The sequence below is a fragment of the Poecilia formosa genome, unplaced genomic scaffold (assembly GCF_000485575.1).
Source record: "Poecilia formosa unplaced genomic scaffold, Poecilia_formosa-5.1.2 Scaffold37, whole genome shotgun sequence".
Taxonomy (NCBI): domain Eukaryota; kingdom Metazoa; phylum Chordata; class Actinopteri; order Cyprinodontiformes; family Poeciliidae; genus Poecilia; species Poecilia formosa.
Genome location: NW_006799976.1, coordinates 1,070,330 through 1,088,913, shown reverse-complemented (window position 1 = coordinate 1,088,913; position 18,584 = coordinate 1,070,330). Strand labels below are relative to the sequence as shown.

The 18,584-nt window shown below is 40.5% G+C and overlaps 1 protein-coding gene across 1 annotated transcript in view; it reads right to left on the bottom strand.

The window, feature by feature from the left end:
* Positions 1-1,700: 1,700 nt before the first annotated feature.
* Positions 1,701-18,584, bottom strand: part of LOC103137066 (disabled homolog 1-like) — a 77,514-nt gene continuing 60,630 nt past the window's right edge. The window contains exons 3-4 of the mRNA XM_007550597.2: positions 5,686-5,825; positions 1,701-1,925 (exon numbers count right to left, since the gene is read on the bottom strand). Of these exons, the coding sequence (XP_007550659.1) occupies positions 1,716-1,925; positions 5,686-5,825 (350 nt within the window). The 3' untranslated portion in view covers positions 1,701-1,715. The remainder of the gene's footprint in view (positions 1,926-5,685; positions 5,826-18,584) is intronic.

The following is an 18,584-nucleotide window of genomic DNA, read 5'->3' as shown; positions in this document are numbered from 1 at the left end:
GCCAAACACCTTAAAATTAATTTCTCTCCCATGTACCGGGCTCTTAAGGCAGGAATGAATCTCAATCACCAGCACTAAAAGAAGGAAAACTGGCTTGTTTAGTGACATGAGACACACACACTTGGGGATCTTGGTGGAGGGGCGTGTTATATTTCTTGCTCAAGGATACATTACCAGGTATAGCCGGGTAGGGTATTGAGCCTCAATAAAAGCTGTCAGTGGATCCTTGGGTAGGAAAATTTAAAAAGAAATCACCCGGCACTTCTGGCCACTTTCCTCGGAGCTGCAAGCACACTCAATCTGCAACAGCATTTAATAACTGACTTGTGAGCTCTCTCCACGGACTGCCCTCTATTTATGACTGCCACTGTTGGTGTAAATCTCCAAGTTGTCAAGATGTCTGACAGAAGCCAAGAAAATCTCCTTTTTATTGTGCTTTTGCTGGGATTCAAGGTATTTTTTTTAGCTCCCATTAGGCAGAGGGAGAAAGGTGACTGATGGCAAACTGTGAGGTAAATAAGATAACTTTGTAAATGGAGGGGAATGGCAGGGGGGAAGGGGGTACAAATGGTTTTAAAAAGTTGCATCCATTCATTCCTCCATTGTCCCCTCATTTACCCGAGTTTTGCGGGTGTAACAGACTCAAGAGGGATTCAAGAAGCGACATGCCAGCAGGTTACCAGTGGCACAAGCACTGGAAAGCCTTTAAAGGGGTCCAGGAAGCCATCTTGGCAGAGATCAATTCCCCTTTAACTGACTTGTTTCAAGTCAGGAGAGCAGTCCCCGTCAAGTCCCGCCCAGATGAGGGAGCGCCTCACCCTATCTCTACGGTTTGAGTCCAGCCAAATATGGAGAATGAGTGTTCCAGCGACTTGTACATTCGTTGCAACATTCTTTTGTCTTAGCAGAGCAGAACCAACGATACTGCAGAATACAACCCAATCCGACGACCCATCTCTCGCTCCATCCTACAAGATACCTGCAGTCCTCAGCTTGAGGCAGAGACTGACCCCTGACCTGAAGTGGGGTTGCAGAAAAGTAAAACCACAACAGTTTTTCGTGAAGCACAGAGTAATTCTCACTGCCAGTCCGTTGATTGAAATTCAGCTCCTGTGACAGGAAGGTTCCCTTATTAACATGACAGATAAAATGTGGATGTTTGGGAATAATGGAATAGATGCCCAAATTGTTCTTTGTAACTATGAAGAAGTGTTCCTCAATTCGTCTCGCCCAACAATGTTTCACACTAAAGTTCACGAGCAGCATGTCTGTTAGCCAGCAAACAGACCAACTAAATAACCAGCTAACAGCTCATTTAACTTTAAGTTTTACTTTAAAAAGAGCAGGGTGGCAAAAACACATAATATTCTCTAAAATAAGCCCTTAAGAAACAGACGTAGCGGGTGATCATCCTCCCCCTCTGTTCTAACACCATTCAGCAAAATCCATACCACAAACCGGCACTGGGCTCCGTGCCTCGTTGTTGGAAGCGCTGAAATTAAACATACGATGAAGTCAGGACAGATCCCATTGGTCAGCCAGGAAAACAGCCAAGTAAGATGGAAAACGCATAATCCTGGAGCACAATATGAAACCAGTGTTGTCGCTGTTTGCAAAAAGGCATACAATGGGATAGCCATGTTCTCTCATCTACTACAGCCTTGTTCTCAGGGTTTCAATTAGGGCCTCCTGATTTCCCCGGGGGCCACTCCCTTTCATGGAGAGGCCTCATTAACAGAAGAAACACAAATACATGCACACACAGCAGGGCTGTGATCGGCGGTGCTCACGCATATAAACAGATCCGCGTCTCCTTCAGAGCTTACCCCCGTCTTCTCATCAAAGATCTTGATCCCTCCGAAGGAAACGGTTAGAAACACCTTCTGCTTGTGTTCTCCTTTAGACCGCGCTGCAGCAGCTACACCCTGCGGACGAGACACAGACACACACACACACACACACACGATGCAAAACAATCGCATTAGGAGCAGAAATGAAATACATGAAGAGTGGAAAGGGAATGCACGTAAGTAGAGTCTCTGAGTAAAAGATTGTTCTCTTGGTGGATTACTCCTCAGTATTGGTAACAAGCCACACATGGTGGCATCAGTTTAGGATGAGACAATTTACAGCCACAAACAGACATTTCACCAACATGTTTAGCAGAAGATTATGCAACACTAAGTAGGCTAAATGTCTGGAAATTATGGCAGACATGTCGCTTCTGCACATGCTAGAATTACTCCACCAAGCAAGTAACGTAAAGCTGCTGTCACACCGTTTCTTATCTTGCCGTACCTAGAGTGCATTTTACGAAGGTCTAAATGTGAAGAAATGAAGCACATTTTTCAAAACATCAAGTCCTGTCACATCTGTTTGGTATGCGTGTTGTTCCGTTTGCATAAATTAGAATGTTAAAGAATATTTTTTTATTTAACCATTATTTTATCAGAAAGTCCCTTGAGATAAAGTCTTTTTTCGAGGGAGACTTGGCCAAGAAGCACAACAGAACAAAGCGTAGTTTTCTACTGTGTCTGGACCAAGTAGGTTACTTTTGCCATGATGTCATAATGTCATATTCCAAACGCCTCTTTTCTTAATGATCATCTAGGGAAGAAATATTACATAAGTCTATATACAGGCTACAACTGCCCCCAAGTGGTGAAATAATAATTAACAAAATGAATCAGAAAGTAATAGCTGCCCTGCCCTGATGGAGGATGCATTTCAAACATTTGGCATGGAGAGGTGAGTGATTCAGAGTGTAGACTCATCTGACCTTGGATAACGTTTTAGGTCAGTACTGCAACTTTTGAGCAGCGCAATTTTTTTGAAACATCCCAAAAGGTCTGCTATGCACACTCACTCTCAAACTCAGGGTATTACAAAGACATTTGTCATAAAAACAATGTTTTTAACATAGTTTTAAGCAAAACTTAAAATGCTTTCTTGCGTGTTTGATTTATTCAGCAAAGAAAAACAAATATTCCTCATTTATATTTGCCACCCACACCCTGACTGCAAAGTCTAATTTTAAGTTATGCACACATGTTGAAATACTGAAGAAAATATACGCACATTTCTATAACCTGCGAAGGACGTCTTGCGTTGTTTTGTTTAGGTCCACAGACATATTCCTAAGCTTAAATGTGAACAATAACTTAGCACAAATTGAAATGTGTCAACATTAGCGGTGTGACGGTGCAGGTCTTTCAGTTCAGCACTCAGCCGTCCTAAATCAATACAGCCATATTAAATATACACGTATGCACAATGTTTGTGCCTGAACTATTTGTTCCACTGAGCAGTTTTAAAAGTGGCACCAAAACAAAGTAGAGAAGTCTTCCACTAAAGTCTGCCACATTTTCACAACGCACCTTAATATGCACTCGAACTTTATGATTTTATTTAATATTCGAATAATTCTCTCCTGACATAGAAACTTGATTTTTCCAATGAGATTTATCCTGTTTAAATAAAAGTCCAAGTAAATAAATAAAAATTGAGAAAGAAAGGCAGACCAAACCAAAGTTAGCCTTTGATTCATAACTCTTAATTACTCACTTAAAATAATGTTAAGCCAAAAGTAAAACACTGGTGCACAGAGAAATAGGTTGAAGTCCAAATCCAGCTGCCTGCAGTTTTCAACCAGCACTGAACACCACGGAGGTTTCTGCAGAGGGATTTTCTCCAACAACTGCGCTTCTATGGTGCATTCAATTGCTGCTCCTACAACGGATCGTCTCCAGATAAACACTTCCAAAGTAACTTGCACAGCATTTTGCATACATATGACAACAAAGTATGGTTTATCTTAGGTGATAAGTTGATTTTATCGATGAATCAAATGGTTTTTTTTCTCCTTCAGTTAAATTTTGCAATGCACGCCCCTGGGTTGTTATATTTCAGAATGATGTCAATGATATCAAAAGGAAACTATGTTGTTCGTCGAGCATCTTATGACGTCCTTTAGGTAAAGTCACATCTTTATTCTGCTGATTATTTGTTTGTTTGGTGCCAACATTTCCCGTTTCAAGGTCAACTCTGGATGCAGCGATTTTTTTGCAGACCTACTATTTTTGTACGTTGAAGGTCTGATTTCCTGAGAGGCTTGGTCCAGAACAGTTTGTGACATCTGACTACACAGATTAATGAGTGGTTTGCGCCCTATGAACCTCTGGACTGGATATGATTCATTGGTGTCTATGTAGATGTCAGAAATTAAGTCAAGACAACTATTCTGGTCAAAAATAATACCTACTGATCAAACATACGGTTGATATGTACTGTATGTTAGAAATGCTACAGTCTGTCATTTTAGTTTAACAAGGTTTTGAAGAGTTCAATTGGATTTTAATTATCAAAGCAGCTCAATAGATTTTTTTTTAAAGTACTGGAAGTCTTATTATGCACATGATACACATCTTTTAGAGCAGTCAAATAATATGAAGATGGAAAACGTTCCATCACGACGCAACTTCTGAAAAACGGAAAGAAAGTCCAGTATCAGAACGGATTTTACTTTCATGTTGATCTGCAATGTTTAATCGCAAAAAGAGGAGAAGAAAAGGGTGGAACGAGAACAGAGAACCGGAGGAGCTGAACGAGGCTCAGGAGGAGCCACGTGAAATAAGAGGCGCAGAGACGAGAGTAAAAGAGTTGATGGATTTCCTGTCGGAATAAATGAGAAGGAGGGATCCCCGTTTGATCAATGAGCTGTCTGTCCGCTTCTCACCCTTATAGGTATCCGCTGGGTGGAGTGTCCACTCCACGCAAAACAAAACACAAATGTAATTTTCTCTACTTAATTTCCACTGGCAGCATGACTTAAGGATAATTAATAATGAATGAGCCGCTCCTCGCCTTATATCTTTGACAAAAAAGAAAAAACAAACAAACAAGGATTTGTTTAAATATGCAGCTATTTTTAACACGAGTTTCTTCACGCTGCAAAATTCAATCAATTTTTATTTTTCATAAACGGCGCTCTTTTTTCCCCATGAATTATAATAAAGTAGCCAATCTGCTGTCATCTTCATCTTCACTCACCTGCCTCCTACCCATCATCTAAATGATCCCTCTTCCTGTACGACTTCTCTTCTTTGTTAACTGCCCCATCTGTCTGACTCCCCCTCTAATTGTTCCTGTCCTGCCAAATGAGACATTCACCCCAATCCCCTTCTCATCCATATGGCTAACCTCCTCACTTCCTCCTGCACCCATCATCATCATGCCTATAAATTAAAGCGTGCACACTTTTTTTTTTTCCCTCCTATCTTTGTACTTGAACTTTTCTCCCCTGGAAATTTGCATATGGGGGGGGGGAAAAGCAGGCAAACCCTGCATGCATGACTATATACGAAGGCGCGCTTATGCTGTGATCTATTAAACATGCATATTTAAATGTTCAACACTAGAATATGCATGAAAATGAACTCTTTATGGACCAAAAAAAAAAAAAAAAAAAAATTGAACAGCCGCTGATGTTTTGTAGGTTTTGAGAGCGCGGGAACTCCGTTTGGCCTGAGGCGGTCCATGCTGCGTCGTTTCTCCAGATTCTTCTTTTTTTTTTCTTGTTATTTTTAAATTATCATGCAAATTTAAAGTTTCCAGACTGTGTCCACGCAAATCTCTTGTTTGTTTGCAACAGCAGAGAAATAAAAGGAAAGGGGAGCGTGTTGTTACCTTGAGCTTCATCATTGAGTCCTGGCAGAGCTTGTCTCCGCGGGCGGCGGTGACCTCGTCCAGGCCGATGAGTTTGGCCTTGTAGCGGACGCCATCGCCCTTAAAACGCCTGATGAGAGCTGCCTCGCTGCGATCCTGCCCTGCAGACACAAACCACACACACACACGCACACGCACACATACACACACACACTGCAGTCAACAGTGCAGCTTCCAGTCAAGGACCTCAATCTACCTCGGACCAGCACTATTACCTCAGGGACATCAATCAAGTGGCCAACAAAAAGGCTTGAAACTGTAATTCTTTATGGGAGAAAAAAACAAAAACAAAACACAAAAGTAAAAGTCAAAGCTAAAGATTTAACAACATCTTGTTTCGGGACCAACTCAGAAGTGATCGTGTTGAAATTGGTCAAGACACTAAGCGGATGTGCCTGTATTGTTCAGGAGGAACAACGTCGAAACTCAAAATAATGGTGTGACATTTTGCTCTTATCTCCCCGGTCTGCTTGCAGTCCTTCCTCTCTCCTCTTCTTCTATTGTGCTCCCGATTGCCGACACGGTGCGAATGCATTAGTGCGTGTCAGCCGTGGCGTGAATGTGTTGACCTTGCTCTTGTCCAGGAAGTCTCTGTGTTATCTCCTGTGTTCCTTCTCGCACACACAATATAAGGCGCGGGCAGAGCGGCTACTCGTGAGGCTAAACTCTCGCTCCCTTTGTGTCACGCTGTCACCATTCTTCTCCGGACCATTTTTTATTTTTTTTCTGCCTCCGAGATGCTGTGGGTGAGCAGTTCATCGACGCTTTTCCCGTCCGGAGGAGCACCAGCTCGTCTCTCCTGGTCGACTCCTCGTCGTGTGTTGTGTGAATGCGGCACGGGGGGGAAAGGAGTGTGAGGGCGAGGGCGAGAGGCGTAATGATAATGCAGCAAATTCAGATAATATATAGAGGCATTAGTTCTGTACTCTGTATCAGCGTGACTCTTTGGAAGGTCAGACTCGGAGTGATGGAGAGATCCCACTCCTCCTTTTCTCACTCTTTCACACTCCCTCCATTCACACAAAGTCCCCGAAGCACCGCAGTGTAAGAAGAATGAGGCTTTAGATCCAGGGGGGGGGGAACGCCGCGTTTCACAGCCCTACTTAATCATAGTTGCCCACCGCTAATTACTTTATGTCTGCGTTACTTGCTTACTTATCCAACTTTAAATCTGCATCAGCGTCACACGATGTGAATCGTATTTACAGCAATTTGTGTGTGTGAACAATGGGTGGGCATTTATCTCACCGTTTATCATCTATCGTGATAAATTTCATATTAGGATAAGAATTCTGACTCATCGTTATCGCGATAAATTCCAAATAACGATGTCAAACACCCAAAGCTCTCCACATTGGATTACTTGTTTCACTACTTTCTCCACCATTTACTCAATAAAAGCATCAATAAATATCAAGAAGTTTAAAAAATATGCAGGTTAGTGATACAAATCACACTTCTTAAAGAAGAGTTTTGTGTTTGTGGGGATGTGACTGCTGTGTCATGCAGTCAAAGCCATAAAAGTATTTTTTTAATCGTTTTTTAAGTCCGTATCGCCCAAATCCACTGTGTTCAGTACTCAGAAATCCAGTCTTTACACCGCTACCAAGAAGAAGAACCAACAGTTTGCGCTACCAAAAACACTCTTCAGTGTGGAAGTTGTTCCTCAACAAAAATGACTCAAAAATAGCTACTTTTGTTTTTTGGTGAACTGTCTAAATAGAAGTGATTTAAGTCAGAATCTGTTTTAAAGGAAACTGTATTTTCTACTGAATAACGTCGGCTTTTAATTGGGAATGCTTCGCTGGCCTAAATCCAACTTTAGAAGTTACAATGAAGGCTGAATTCACTACAGCAAATTTGTTTGTGTTTTATCCATGTGAGCTTTTGACCTAATGTTCTTAATTGAACATGTTGGCGCGTTTTGAAATGTTTGCATTGTTTAGGAAATCTGAAAAGCAAGGATTAACGCTCTGCAAATGCTTCTGTTTTAGTCATGCTAACTGTGCTAATTGTGCTAATCACTAAAATGAAATCAACTTTTACTGTGACATTTTTCGAGTTATGTGGTTTCGGGAACTGTCGGTTTGATGGGACAACCCTCGACCCCTTTGCCCCACTGCCCGACTGCACCAAGACCTCGGGAGGGTTAAAGAGAAATCTGAATCACCCAAGGTCAATCCTCTCTAAAAGATTAGAGATCAGAAATTAAACACAAAATTCTGATTGGTGCATCTCCATTTAAAGTTTTTGTCTCATATAAGGGAAAACTTGTAAAGGAAACAGTTTTCCCCATTGATAAAAAAAAAAAAAAAAATCCTGCACACAGACACTGTGTATGAACTCGCAGTGCTGACTCACTAAAGAGACGGACTCAGCCACAGCCATACTTTCAGTAATTCATCACTGCCTCAAAACCCTAAGAGACAAGGCAGCTAAAGAATTTCTGCCCTTGTTTTGTAGAGAACGTGTCGCCTCAGTGGGGATTCGGATGAATGGAGGCGTTTTAATCACCAGGCTGTTCTGCTTCCATTTCATTTAGAAATGTCCCACAAACTGACAAGTTTAGGAAATGTACTCATCAACAACCCTGTTGAATGTTAACGCAGAGTTGCTTCGACAACTCCTCCAAACTCGTCCTTTCTTCTCGTGGAATCAACAACATGAAATGTGTTTCCTGCTACAAAGTCTTGAGATGCCAATTCATAATTCCTTCACATTAAAACATGAGACACTTCTGAGAAGCTGGGTGCTCTTAATCCATGTGCTTGGAAACCGACTTGGGAAGTTTTACCAAACATATGTGGAAATGTAATGCTTCATGTTGAACATTAAGGTTTCATTACCCCAAAAACAGCAAATAGGACACTTTAAAAAAAAAAAAACAGATTTTGCTTATATTTAGTTACCACAACTGTGTTTTGTTGAGGTTAGAGTGAGTTTTAGCTTGTGTTGCCACTAAAACGCTGTGCAAAACTTTCATAAAAACATCAAATGCTTCTGTCAAGGCAACATTATCAGCATGAATAATTAGCGTCACAGTGTCTCTCTATGTCATGGTTACAATATGTTCACAAAATTGAAACGTCTCATGTAAAACACAGACCTGCTTCTGAAATTACTCTATTGAGGAAATAATGTCTTTCTGTGGATTGCTAAACCTCAAATTAAGTATTTTGCATATATTGAGGAAGAAAATCTACTTAAATTATAGAGCTTTGTAGATCAAAATTGTACAAAACTGCATTGTATTACTAGAAATTTGTGGAAAAAGTACCATCTGCTGAAAACTGATGGAGGAAATGGAAAAAGGTGATTGGCTAGACTTCTGATTTGCACATAATGTTGTGAAAAATGATGGTTAGAGTACCAGGGATATGTTATGGGGTTGAGGACGTCGCAAGTGTTCAGCAAACAGAACACCAAACACCACGACACAGACCAAAGGTCTACACCGAGTGAAAACATCCAGACGTATTGAAGCTCAACTGAGCAGAAGCTGACAACCAAACCGAAAAATAGGGGGAAATTACCGGATGCACAGATCTATTGCTATTATAAATCTGGCGTAAATGTAAAGCAGAGTGCCCATGCTTAAACAGCTGCAATAAATGGAGAAAATTGCATTTGTAAATTTCCCCCTGGGTCTTTGATTTAAATGACTGAATTTATCGTTTTACAAAGTAAGCATAAAAACGGCACAGTTAAATAAAAAAAAAAAAAAAAAAAGGATACATTTCTCTCCCCTGTTTGTAGAACCCCACAGTGTGCAGGGAGCAGAGTTTATCTGTCACTTCAGGGGCGCGGATCTGTGTGAGTGTTAAACAACTCTAGATGTGTCCAGCTGCTTTTGTCTCAATGGAGCAGCAGTTTTCATTTGAGTCTGACATTTAAGACCTGCTTGCTCCATCTGCATCCATCACCATTACGGCAGCTATACTTAGCACAGAGGGTGGAGAGTCAAAGCGAGGCAGCGAGGTTGGAAAAGGCCAAGAGAGGAAGGGGAGGGAAGGAAGGCGGTGAGAGTTCGGGGTTATTTCTCCTGCTGAGTGGTTTATATTATTACCTTTTGGAAGCATCTTCCATGAAAGACCTCCCCGTGTGTCTGTGTGTGTCTGCGTCAGCGGGTGTGTGAATGTGTGTTTCGGGGAGGGGGAGCCATTCGGTCTGCTGTAATTAAATGTCTGGTATTGCTGTGACCCCACTGAGCTTCAAACACAGCTAATGAAAGAATCTTTCGTTTCATCTGTCATGCTGTTCCACGCACNTTCATCTGTCATGCTGTTCCACGCACGCACGCACGCACACACACACACACACACACACACACACACACACACACACATAGAGGAACACGAGCAGCACAGTGTCACTTACTGCCACGCTCACACAGACGGAAACCAAGCCATGTGTGGCAGCATGTTTGCAGCGATCATAACTAGTTTCCCATAAAGATGAAAGGACCTTTGCGGCATCAATCTTAGTAGCTCACAGGTGAACACACATGCTAACACACAGAAAGACTGCTAACATCAGAGTCGGAGTAAAGCACGGGCCGCTATTAGAGTCTCCCAATGTGGTAAAAATGCCACAGAAATCAAACAAAATGTATAATGAGCTACTTGGTTTAATTTAAAACAGAGTAGCAACAAAAAAAATCCTACTGCTGCAAAAATCATACAACATACTGCAAAGTGGAGGTCAAACACTTCAAAACAGTGTCACCTTCATATTTCAGTTGTTTACTTTGATGGGCTTAACCCAATGAAAAACATCCAAAATTCAGATTTTCTGATGATTTTAAAATTACACGAACCAACTGAATGTGATTTTAACACATAAATCTTATCTTACGACCTAATCAAGCAGAGGAAGGACTCATGACTTGATGTTTTTGCAACAGATAGTCAGGCGTCTATTAAGTCTAAAAGTCAGTGCAGAGATACACCAAGACATTCATGAACTGGTACGTGCACACACTGCCAAAAAGAACCACTTCCTGTTTTAATGACTGTATCACTCTATGCTTGGGTGGCCAGCACACATGCCTGACCTAAACTCCAAAAATAAAAGGAGGGTTGCTAAGCAGATGATGAACCAGGTTGATATTGCTACATTAAAAATCTTTTTTTTTTGTTTTTTTTTGGTTATTTTGTTGTTAAAACACTTTAAATATATCACTCTTTGAGGATCTGTAAGGTACTTGGGTTTTAACACTTTAAACTGAAATACATTTCTGATATTAAAATAATATACTGAGACGCACGCACACTTCCAAACAACTCTATTGGGGGTTTCTTGTAAGCAAAGGAAAAGTGCGGCCTGTTGTTTCACTGGGGCAGCAACAGGTGAAAAGGGGAGGCGCTATAATGATCCATGCTTCATCCAACATGGAGAAAGCAGATGTAAGCACATCCAAACATGTTTTAAAAAATTGGTCTGCTTTGATACCAGTAGATGGAATAAGTGGCATGTAGCTATTTAAGCTCAAGTCCCTCTTCAGTATGTGTGTGTGTGTGAGATAGCACTTGGTATGCAGAGTTACTTCATAACTGTCTGTCTGTTGCAACAAGCAAAGAGGGAGGGACGGACATAAAGCCTAAAGCAATGATGGAAAAGGGGGGGGGGTATAGAACGTGATGGATGGATGAATGAGCCGAGCCCCCATTGAATAAATGTCAGTCAGGATTAAAGCGTTATGACAGGCAGAACTCGACCAGCTCGCTTTCGCGTGCGCACGCAAACACACACATTCTTCCACAGGTGATAGATGGCAGGTGACTGCTGGTGCCGCACACCGAGCCCTCAAGGAAAGCCCCCAGCATCGCCCCTGGCAACTGTAGCCTCCTGCCTCCTGCCTCCTGCGTGCCCCTCCATCACTTTCTCCCACCTGATTATCCCTTTTTCACCGCCACCTACTTCGCTAAAGAAGGGTTACATTTCAATTACGCATTCTGGGTATTTACATCTCTCTGTCAGCAGGTTCTGCAGACCACGTCTACCGTTTCTTTTCACGATTGCAGTTTAAAAAAATGAAACTGGGTAGGGCGAGATGAGAGCAGTCAGATTAAATGCCCCGAGAGCTGGGTCTAACGGAGAACGAAGCTTCTTCGGATCTCTTGTAACACCATCTAAAGCATTTTTTAAAAAGTTTGTGTGATTTATTCAAAGAAATTTTTTTTTTGTAAAACTGATTTAAAAAGCAGAGAAAATTCTACCATTTAACTTACTTATTCACCCAAAAACTCAGTAAGAGAGAAGTTTTCTTCATTATAAAGAATGTCAGAGGGTTTATAGCTTCTGAAGGAATGCTTGCTCCATAAATTACTTTATAGAGATCTGACGCTAGGCTCATGTGCACAATCTTGACTTTCCAGTTTGTGTCAGGGAAGTTGCAGGGAAGACGTTCGCTTTTCCTCAGAAATAAAACGTCAGATACTTTGCATGTACCACCGGCGGTGCATCTCGGTTTGTTTCCAACAGGCCTAACTTGTTTGCGGTGGCTGTTTGTTTCACTGCGCTCCAGATGAAAAGGCTCCCAGAGGCTCCTTAACTACAGCTGGGATGGTTCCCAACAAACACTCAACAGCACATGAGGGAACCAGGCAGTTACTCTCCAATTAATCCTGCCTCTAAACCCTACTGCTGGGTGTGTGTGCGTGTGTGTGTGTGTCTTTCTTTACCTATCAGAAGCTTGTTCAGATGAAGCGCACTCTTGTACTATCCCTCACACAGACACGTTTGAACCCACAAAACAGCATGTGTTAAGAAAACAACATGTTGCTGCTTCTGCTTGATTCTTGCAGTTCTCTCTGCAGTGACTGGATGCGCCGCGCTGCAGAAGCAGAACCACAGTTGTCAAAGTAAAGTCGTCTTTGCATCAAAGTAAAGTTAATCTTACTAGAGGTTCTTTTTGTTGTTGTTGTTTATTTGTTTTACTAGTCATTTAATTTTTCCAATGACCAATTTATGTCTTAACCCCAGACATAAATATTAAACTATTAAAATTAGAATAATGATTTTGAATTTTTACATCCATGTTTTAATGTATATCTGATATATAACCGACTTAGGTTATAGAGAGAAGCCCAGTTCTCTCTACTATAATAAATATATATTTTATAGCTTCAAGTTGCTGAAGCTGCATATGCAAAGTAGGGAGAATTGCTAGTAAGGGATATCCACAGCATTTTTAAATCATCAGTATCCCTCACTCCCCCGATCATCTCCTTGGCGTTACTCATGAAAATATTGTTTTACTATTATTTTTGCTGGAAGTTTAAAAAAAAAAAAAATCACACATTTTCACGTGCACAGTTTGGAAATCTGTATTAGAGATTATTTTTTGTCAATCCGGCTTTTGCATAACAATCTTAATGTTTTGCAGCTTTTGCAATAAAGCTAATGTTGATATAAAAACCATGTTGACAGCTGCACTGATTTTCCACAGTTGTTTTGCTCGTTGTGCTTACACAGCCCTGCTGTCAAGCAGAGAGCAGCTGAAACGTCACTTGATAAATGTTATGACATTCAAAGCAAAGTGCTGAGACACAGAAGCAAAAGAATTACATTTTCCACAAGTTTTACTTGCATACGCTTAACAGGAACTCCACTGACAATCAAATCATCAGTGATCAAAACACAGGAATCACGCTAGATATTAACTCAGCACTTCATCAACATCAGACATGTGAGGAAATGAATGATAAAGCTATGCTCCTTTCAGTTGTAGTGGCCTCCTCAGTCTGACTGAATACACATTTTAAATATTGAAACGTTAAATGCAGATCTATATAATTCTTAAAGAACAAAAAAATGATAACATATGAAGAATATTCTCAATCTTCCTTGTTTTGCTTTTGTTATTCTCCATACTTCGTGTGTACATTTATTAAAAGGTTTGCCAATCACTGCTCACCGACTAATAAAGCATTAAAGGTACACAGTGGAGAGACAGGAAACAGGAAACTCTATGCACGTGTTAAAATATATATGCATAATTTTTTTACATTAATTAGCCAAAATCTTCAAATATTTATATGATAACCGCAATTAATCTGCCTGTTGTCTGCATAGAAAGGAACAGTTACGCTTCTTTTCAGATGCTTCTTTTACTAAATCGTTTTGATTAACACGTGCTTTTAGTTTTTTTGTTTGTTTTTTTTCTCGTATGTCTTCACTTTAACAAACCTGGAAAGAAATGTTTACAGATCAATACCATTAATATTAATGGTCTCACCAAAGCTAAGGCAGGCAGAAAGCTCAGATGTTTCCACAGAGTGCATCTTAGTTCAGTTTCAGTTTTTGTGTCTCACTCTGCTCACCTGCCCTGGAGCAGGTGAGCTTCCAGGTAGGAAGTGAAATATCAGTGTGCAGAGCAGGAGGAGTTAAACCTGAGGTCACTTTGACGAGACACAAATCTGCACTCCAAGCTCCAAGTGGAATAAAATTATTGCACTATGGCTAATCTGAATAAATAATGGCTTTGCCTTTGTGTCTTTTGAAACACATTAGTACATAAGCACTGTTTTCTGAATTGCAAAAACACCAGAATACACATTTAATTCAGGCGCTAAAAGCGGATCTACAGGATGAATCAATGTGTCTGAATGTGTGTGTGTGTGTGTGTGTGTGTGGTTTAATATGACCTTAAATTATGAAAAGCACATGAATATACTTAATAATCTTCCTTTTACATCAAAGATTTACCTTCGTCTCACACATTCACCTCCTCACCTGCAGTTTTTACTGGGATAAAGAGGCCAGAGAAGTGAACCTGAGTTATATTACAGTCGATCTGTGTTATGAGGCCATTTTCTGAACACACAGGACAAATTAGAGCTGAAATAAATAAATAAAAATAAAGATCAGACGTACAGCGCTGCACATTGCCATCCCACCCACTCTGAAACACCCACACTCTGAGTGAAGGTCACTTTAAAAAGCAGACAGAGAAAAACCCTCGACTTGATTGTACAGTCAGAGTTGGGAACACAGACAAGCCACTTCTGAGCCGCTTACTCACATAGCAGATGAAACTTTTCATCTTTCATCTTATTTCAAAGACTTTCCAGTTATGGCAATTTTAAGACTTTACAGTGAACTGCTAGACAATGCTTTTATGTAAAAAAACAAAAAACAAAACTGTTTTGTGTTTGGAAATCATTAGTGATATTCCTCTGTGGAGCTTGATGTATGTCTCTTTATCTGTCTTCCAGTTTCTTCTTTAATTCCTCTTTGCTTAATTATATCGGACTTTTTGAGTTTAGAAGTTGCAAGAAAGTTTTAATTTTTTTATTGTTTTTTTTGTTTGTTTTTTTTTTTTTACTTATTAGCTGTTTAATCTGAAAACAATTTTACTTTTTTTTTTGTCCACAACTTGTTAATCATTCACAATGCATCCATCCAGCTGTACATCCATCCATACATCCATCCAGATCCAGCCCAGGCTTGTGGGAGGATCTGAGCAGATTTTAATTTGGGGGCCTCTTTTCTTTTAAGCCTGTCTTAATTAATAAAGATTTTTTTTCCCCAAGAAACTGCAGGACAAAAGCCAGTTACTCTTCTTCTACAGTCTCATAATAGTCGGTGTGTGTGACATGTAACCTTGGCAACAGAAAGTAGAAAGTTGGCATTATAATAGGGTTGATTTAATATAACTTTTGAATTATGAAGGTATGAATACAGCTAGTGTGTTCAGAAACATGACACTGACGGTGTCATGGTCAGGACACTTATCATATTCACATCTAATGCCCTCAACCCTTTATTCTACACCATAGACTGGAGGAAAACCAAAATTATATCAGATAGATCTCGATTCTACCATCAGTCGTACTCAAGAAATAGGACTGAACATTAAAAACAGCTTTTCTAAATTCATCAGTCGTACTCACAGCTCTCATGCAGCATCACTCTGAGCTGTTGCTGATTCAGGAAGACTTTTCCAAACTGTTTGCAACGCAGGCGAGTGTCAATGAACTGATTTCTTTTTAATCGCCAGCCCTGAGATTTTGATGCGATTTCTGCCAGTACTCCTGGGCAGTCTTTCTGGAAAGCCAGTGATGTTGAAATGTCTTAATGCTGTGTTGGATTTTGTGCCCAATGCACAAATCTCTAAGATGCAGAACGCAATGCAAAGTAATTAGTCTATTATGTTGAAAATGAAAATGATTGTCAGTGGTGAGCAGGACTTGGAAGAGTTTGGTTGGGAGCGTGTCGGGGCATTGGAACGAGTTGTTTTAATTTCCATTATATTCAGTAGGGACACGTGTCTCTGAATGTACATTTTCAGGATACAAACAAGCTGGTTTCACTCAGCTGAGATCAGAGGTCCATTCCCACCTAAAGGAGGATTACCTTTTCCAGTTAACAACCGTGGTTTCATGCTTAGAGGAGCAAACTCTCACCCTGATCGCTTCGTATCTATGAATTAATTTCTCATCTAGTGAGCAAGGAAGCATTTAAAGCTTTAAACGTCTCATAGAGAAACGACTCTCCTGGCTGCGACAATACCGACTGTGTTGTCATCGAACCGGATCTGAGAGGAACAGGTTTCATGTTCTGTATGATGTGAATAAAAACACCAAGAACATATTGAAGAAAAAAAAAAAAAACATGAAACAATGCATAACAAGTTCACATCCTGATTAGGAGTAAAGTCTAAATGAAGGGAAAAGCAGGAGGCATCCAAGTCCTGCTCTTATCTGGAGAAATGCAAGTCATCCAACACACACACACCACACACACACACACGCACGCACATATGTTCTATAGGGGAACAAGGTGATTTAATCATGTCTTCTCCCTTTCATCTCATCTCAGCCTTTTCTATCTCCTCTTCATTTTAATATGAAACCAACAACAGCTACGTTAGCGAGAGGCCAGCCTCAACCCTCTCGACTCTTTTTCATATCTTTTAGCCACTATCTCAGCAGCCCTCTGTATTCCAAGGGCTCTTGGAGGTAAATCTCCCGTCTCACTGTTGCATTAGGTAATTGGACCCAGTAATGAAGGTGAGCATGCTGAGAAGATGTAAAGGTATTTTGAAGAAAACCAAATACCTATAGATTTTGATTCTGTGAATAGAAAAATGGCGACTGTGGTGTGTCTATGTGAGGATATGAAAATATTTATAGAAAAAGATGAAAGATATTTAAAACAAAAAAAAGTGCATCTGCAGTCAGCAGACTTCCCTGAGATAATGTATGTCATAATGTTTCTCTATTAAATCTTTTTTATGGGGAAACTGAATTTTGATGTTTCATTAGCGGTAATCCATAAGCACCAAAGTTATCAGAAATATTCTCAAATGACTTTAAAACAACAACAAAAATCGAAGCTTTATTTCATGTGATCACGTGTTTCCCAGGGGTCGTCACTGAGGTCAAACAATAATGCTTTTGTTTATATTCAGTGAGATGGAGCAAAAGAAAAGTTAGAGGAAAATTAGAGACTAAAATAGATTGAAAAATACTGTGACATGTATCAAACAAACAAAATAAAACAAAAAAACTTAACATGCTGCACAGTAAAGCATGTTAGCTTAGCATAAGAGGGTAAAATGACCAATAACTTTGCAAACAAATGTGTTTGATTCCTAAAACAACTTTACCTGCAGTTATTATTATTATTGTTGTTGTTATTATTGTTGTTATTGTTATTATCACAGCCACCAAAAGATCAAACGGCCATTAAACATGCATCTGTTAGAAAATGCTCAAATGGATTTTGTAACAATGTGCCACTCATATGTGCCAGTCAGTCCAGACACTTCCACCATCACTGATATTCATTCTCTGACAGAAACTGAAGTCCCTCCTCACAGTGTGGCAACATTCTCACAGAGCTGTGGGACGCAGACATTAAGAGCTTTGAATAACTTCCAGGAGCTCATCTGTCATCTCATTTGTTATTGTTGAACTCATATCGTGTAAAGAGCACGAATGAAGAGCTCCGGTTTGCCAGCTTTAGATGGAAGGCTGGGATATGGGATGGAGTGGAAGCACCTGGTTTAACACACATTCAATCACCCAATTAATTGAGTACATTTTGATAGATTACTAAAATATTCTATATCTAAAGCTGAACTCAGCTGAGACTAAAAGGTGACGATTTTTTTCCAGATTAAGTCTGAATATGCCCATCCTGTGAATTCGTATTTAAATATTCATCCAGCGCCCCGATTTCTGCCGATGAAGCGGCGTCCACAGGGACCGCAACACTGTATGCCACACGCATACACACACCTAATCCCAGGGCTTTCTTTGTGTAGCTGTTCATTTACAGCAGCAAAAGAGGAACCTGTAGCTCTCCAAAGGCCCAACCATCATCAAAAGAAGAAGGAAAAAGCCTCTCATGCTCCGTCCCTCTCATCCTTCCCTTAATCTCCCAGCCCTGAGCAAAAAAAAAAAAACAACAACATTTTTTAGTCTAAAAGATACGTCTAACTAAAAACCAAAAGTGTCAGACCTATTTGCTTCTTTAATCCACCTGTCTGTGTGAATGTGTCTGTTTGTGTGTCTGACTGTCAAACACCGCAACTTTCAAAGCCTCAGCAAACACAGCTAACTCCTCAGCCGTCCTCCTTTCATGCCAGGCTGAGTACGTCAGAACAAAGTATCCTCTCATGTCTGTCATCCCAGCCAAAACACAGAACTGGAAGTAACTGGAAGTAACTGGAAGTTGTTGTCTTTCCCTCCTCGGTCTCTCTCTGCGTTTCATCTTGAGTAATGCTCCATCTCCCTTCATCTGCTCAACAAGCTTCCTGGGAGAGCGACGGAGCAAAGGAGGACTGCTGAACATCATACGGCACAAAAACAATGACGGAGCTCCGCCATCTGCCACAGGGTCTAACTCTT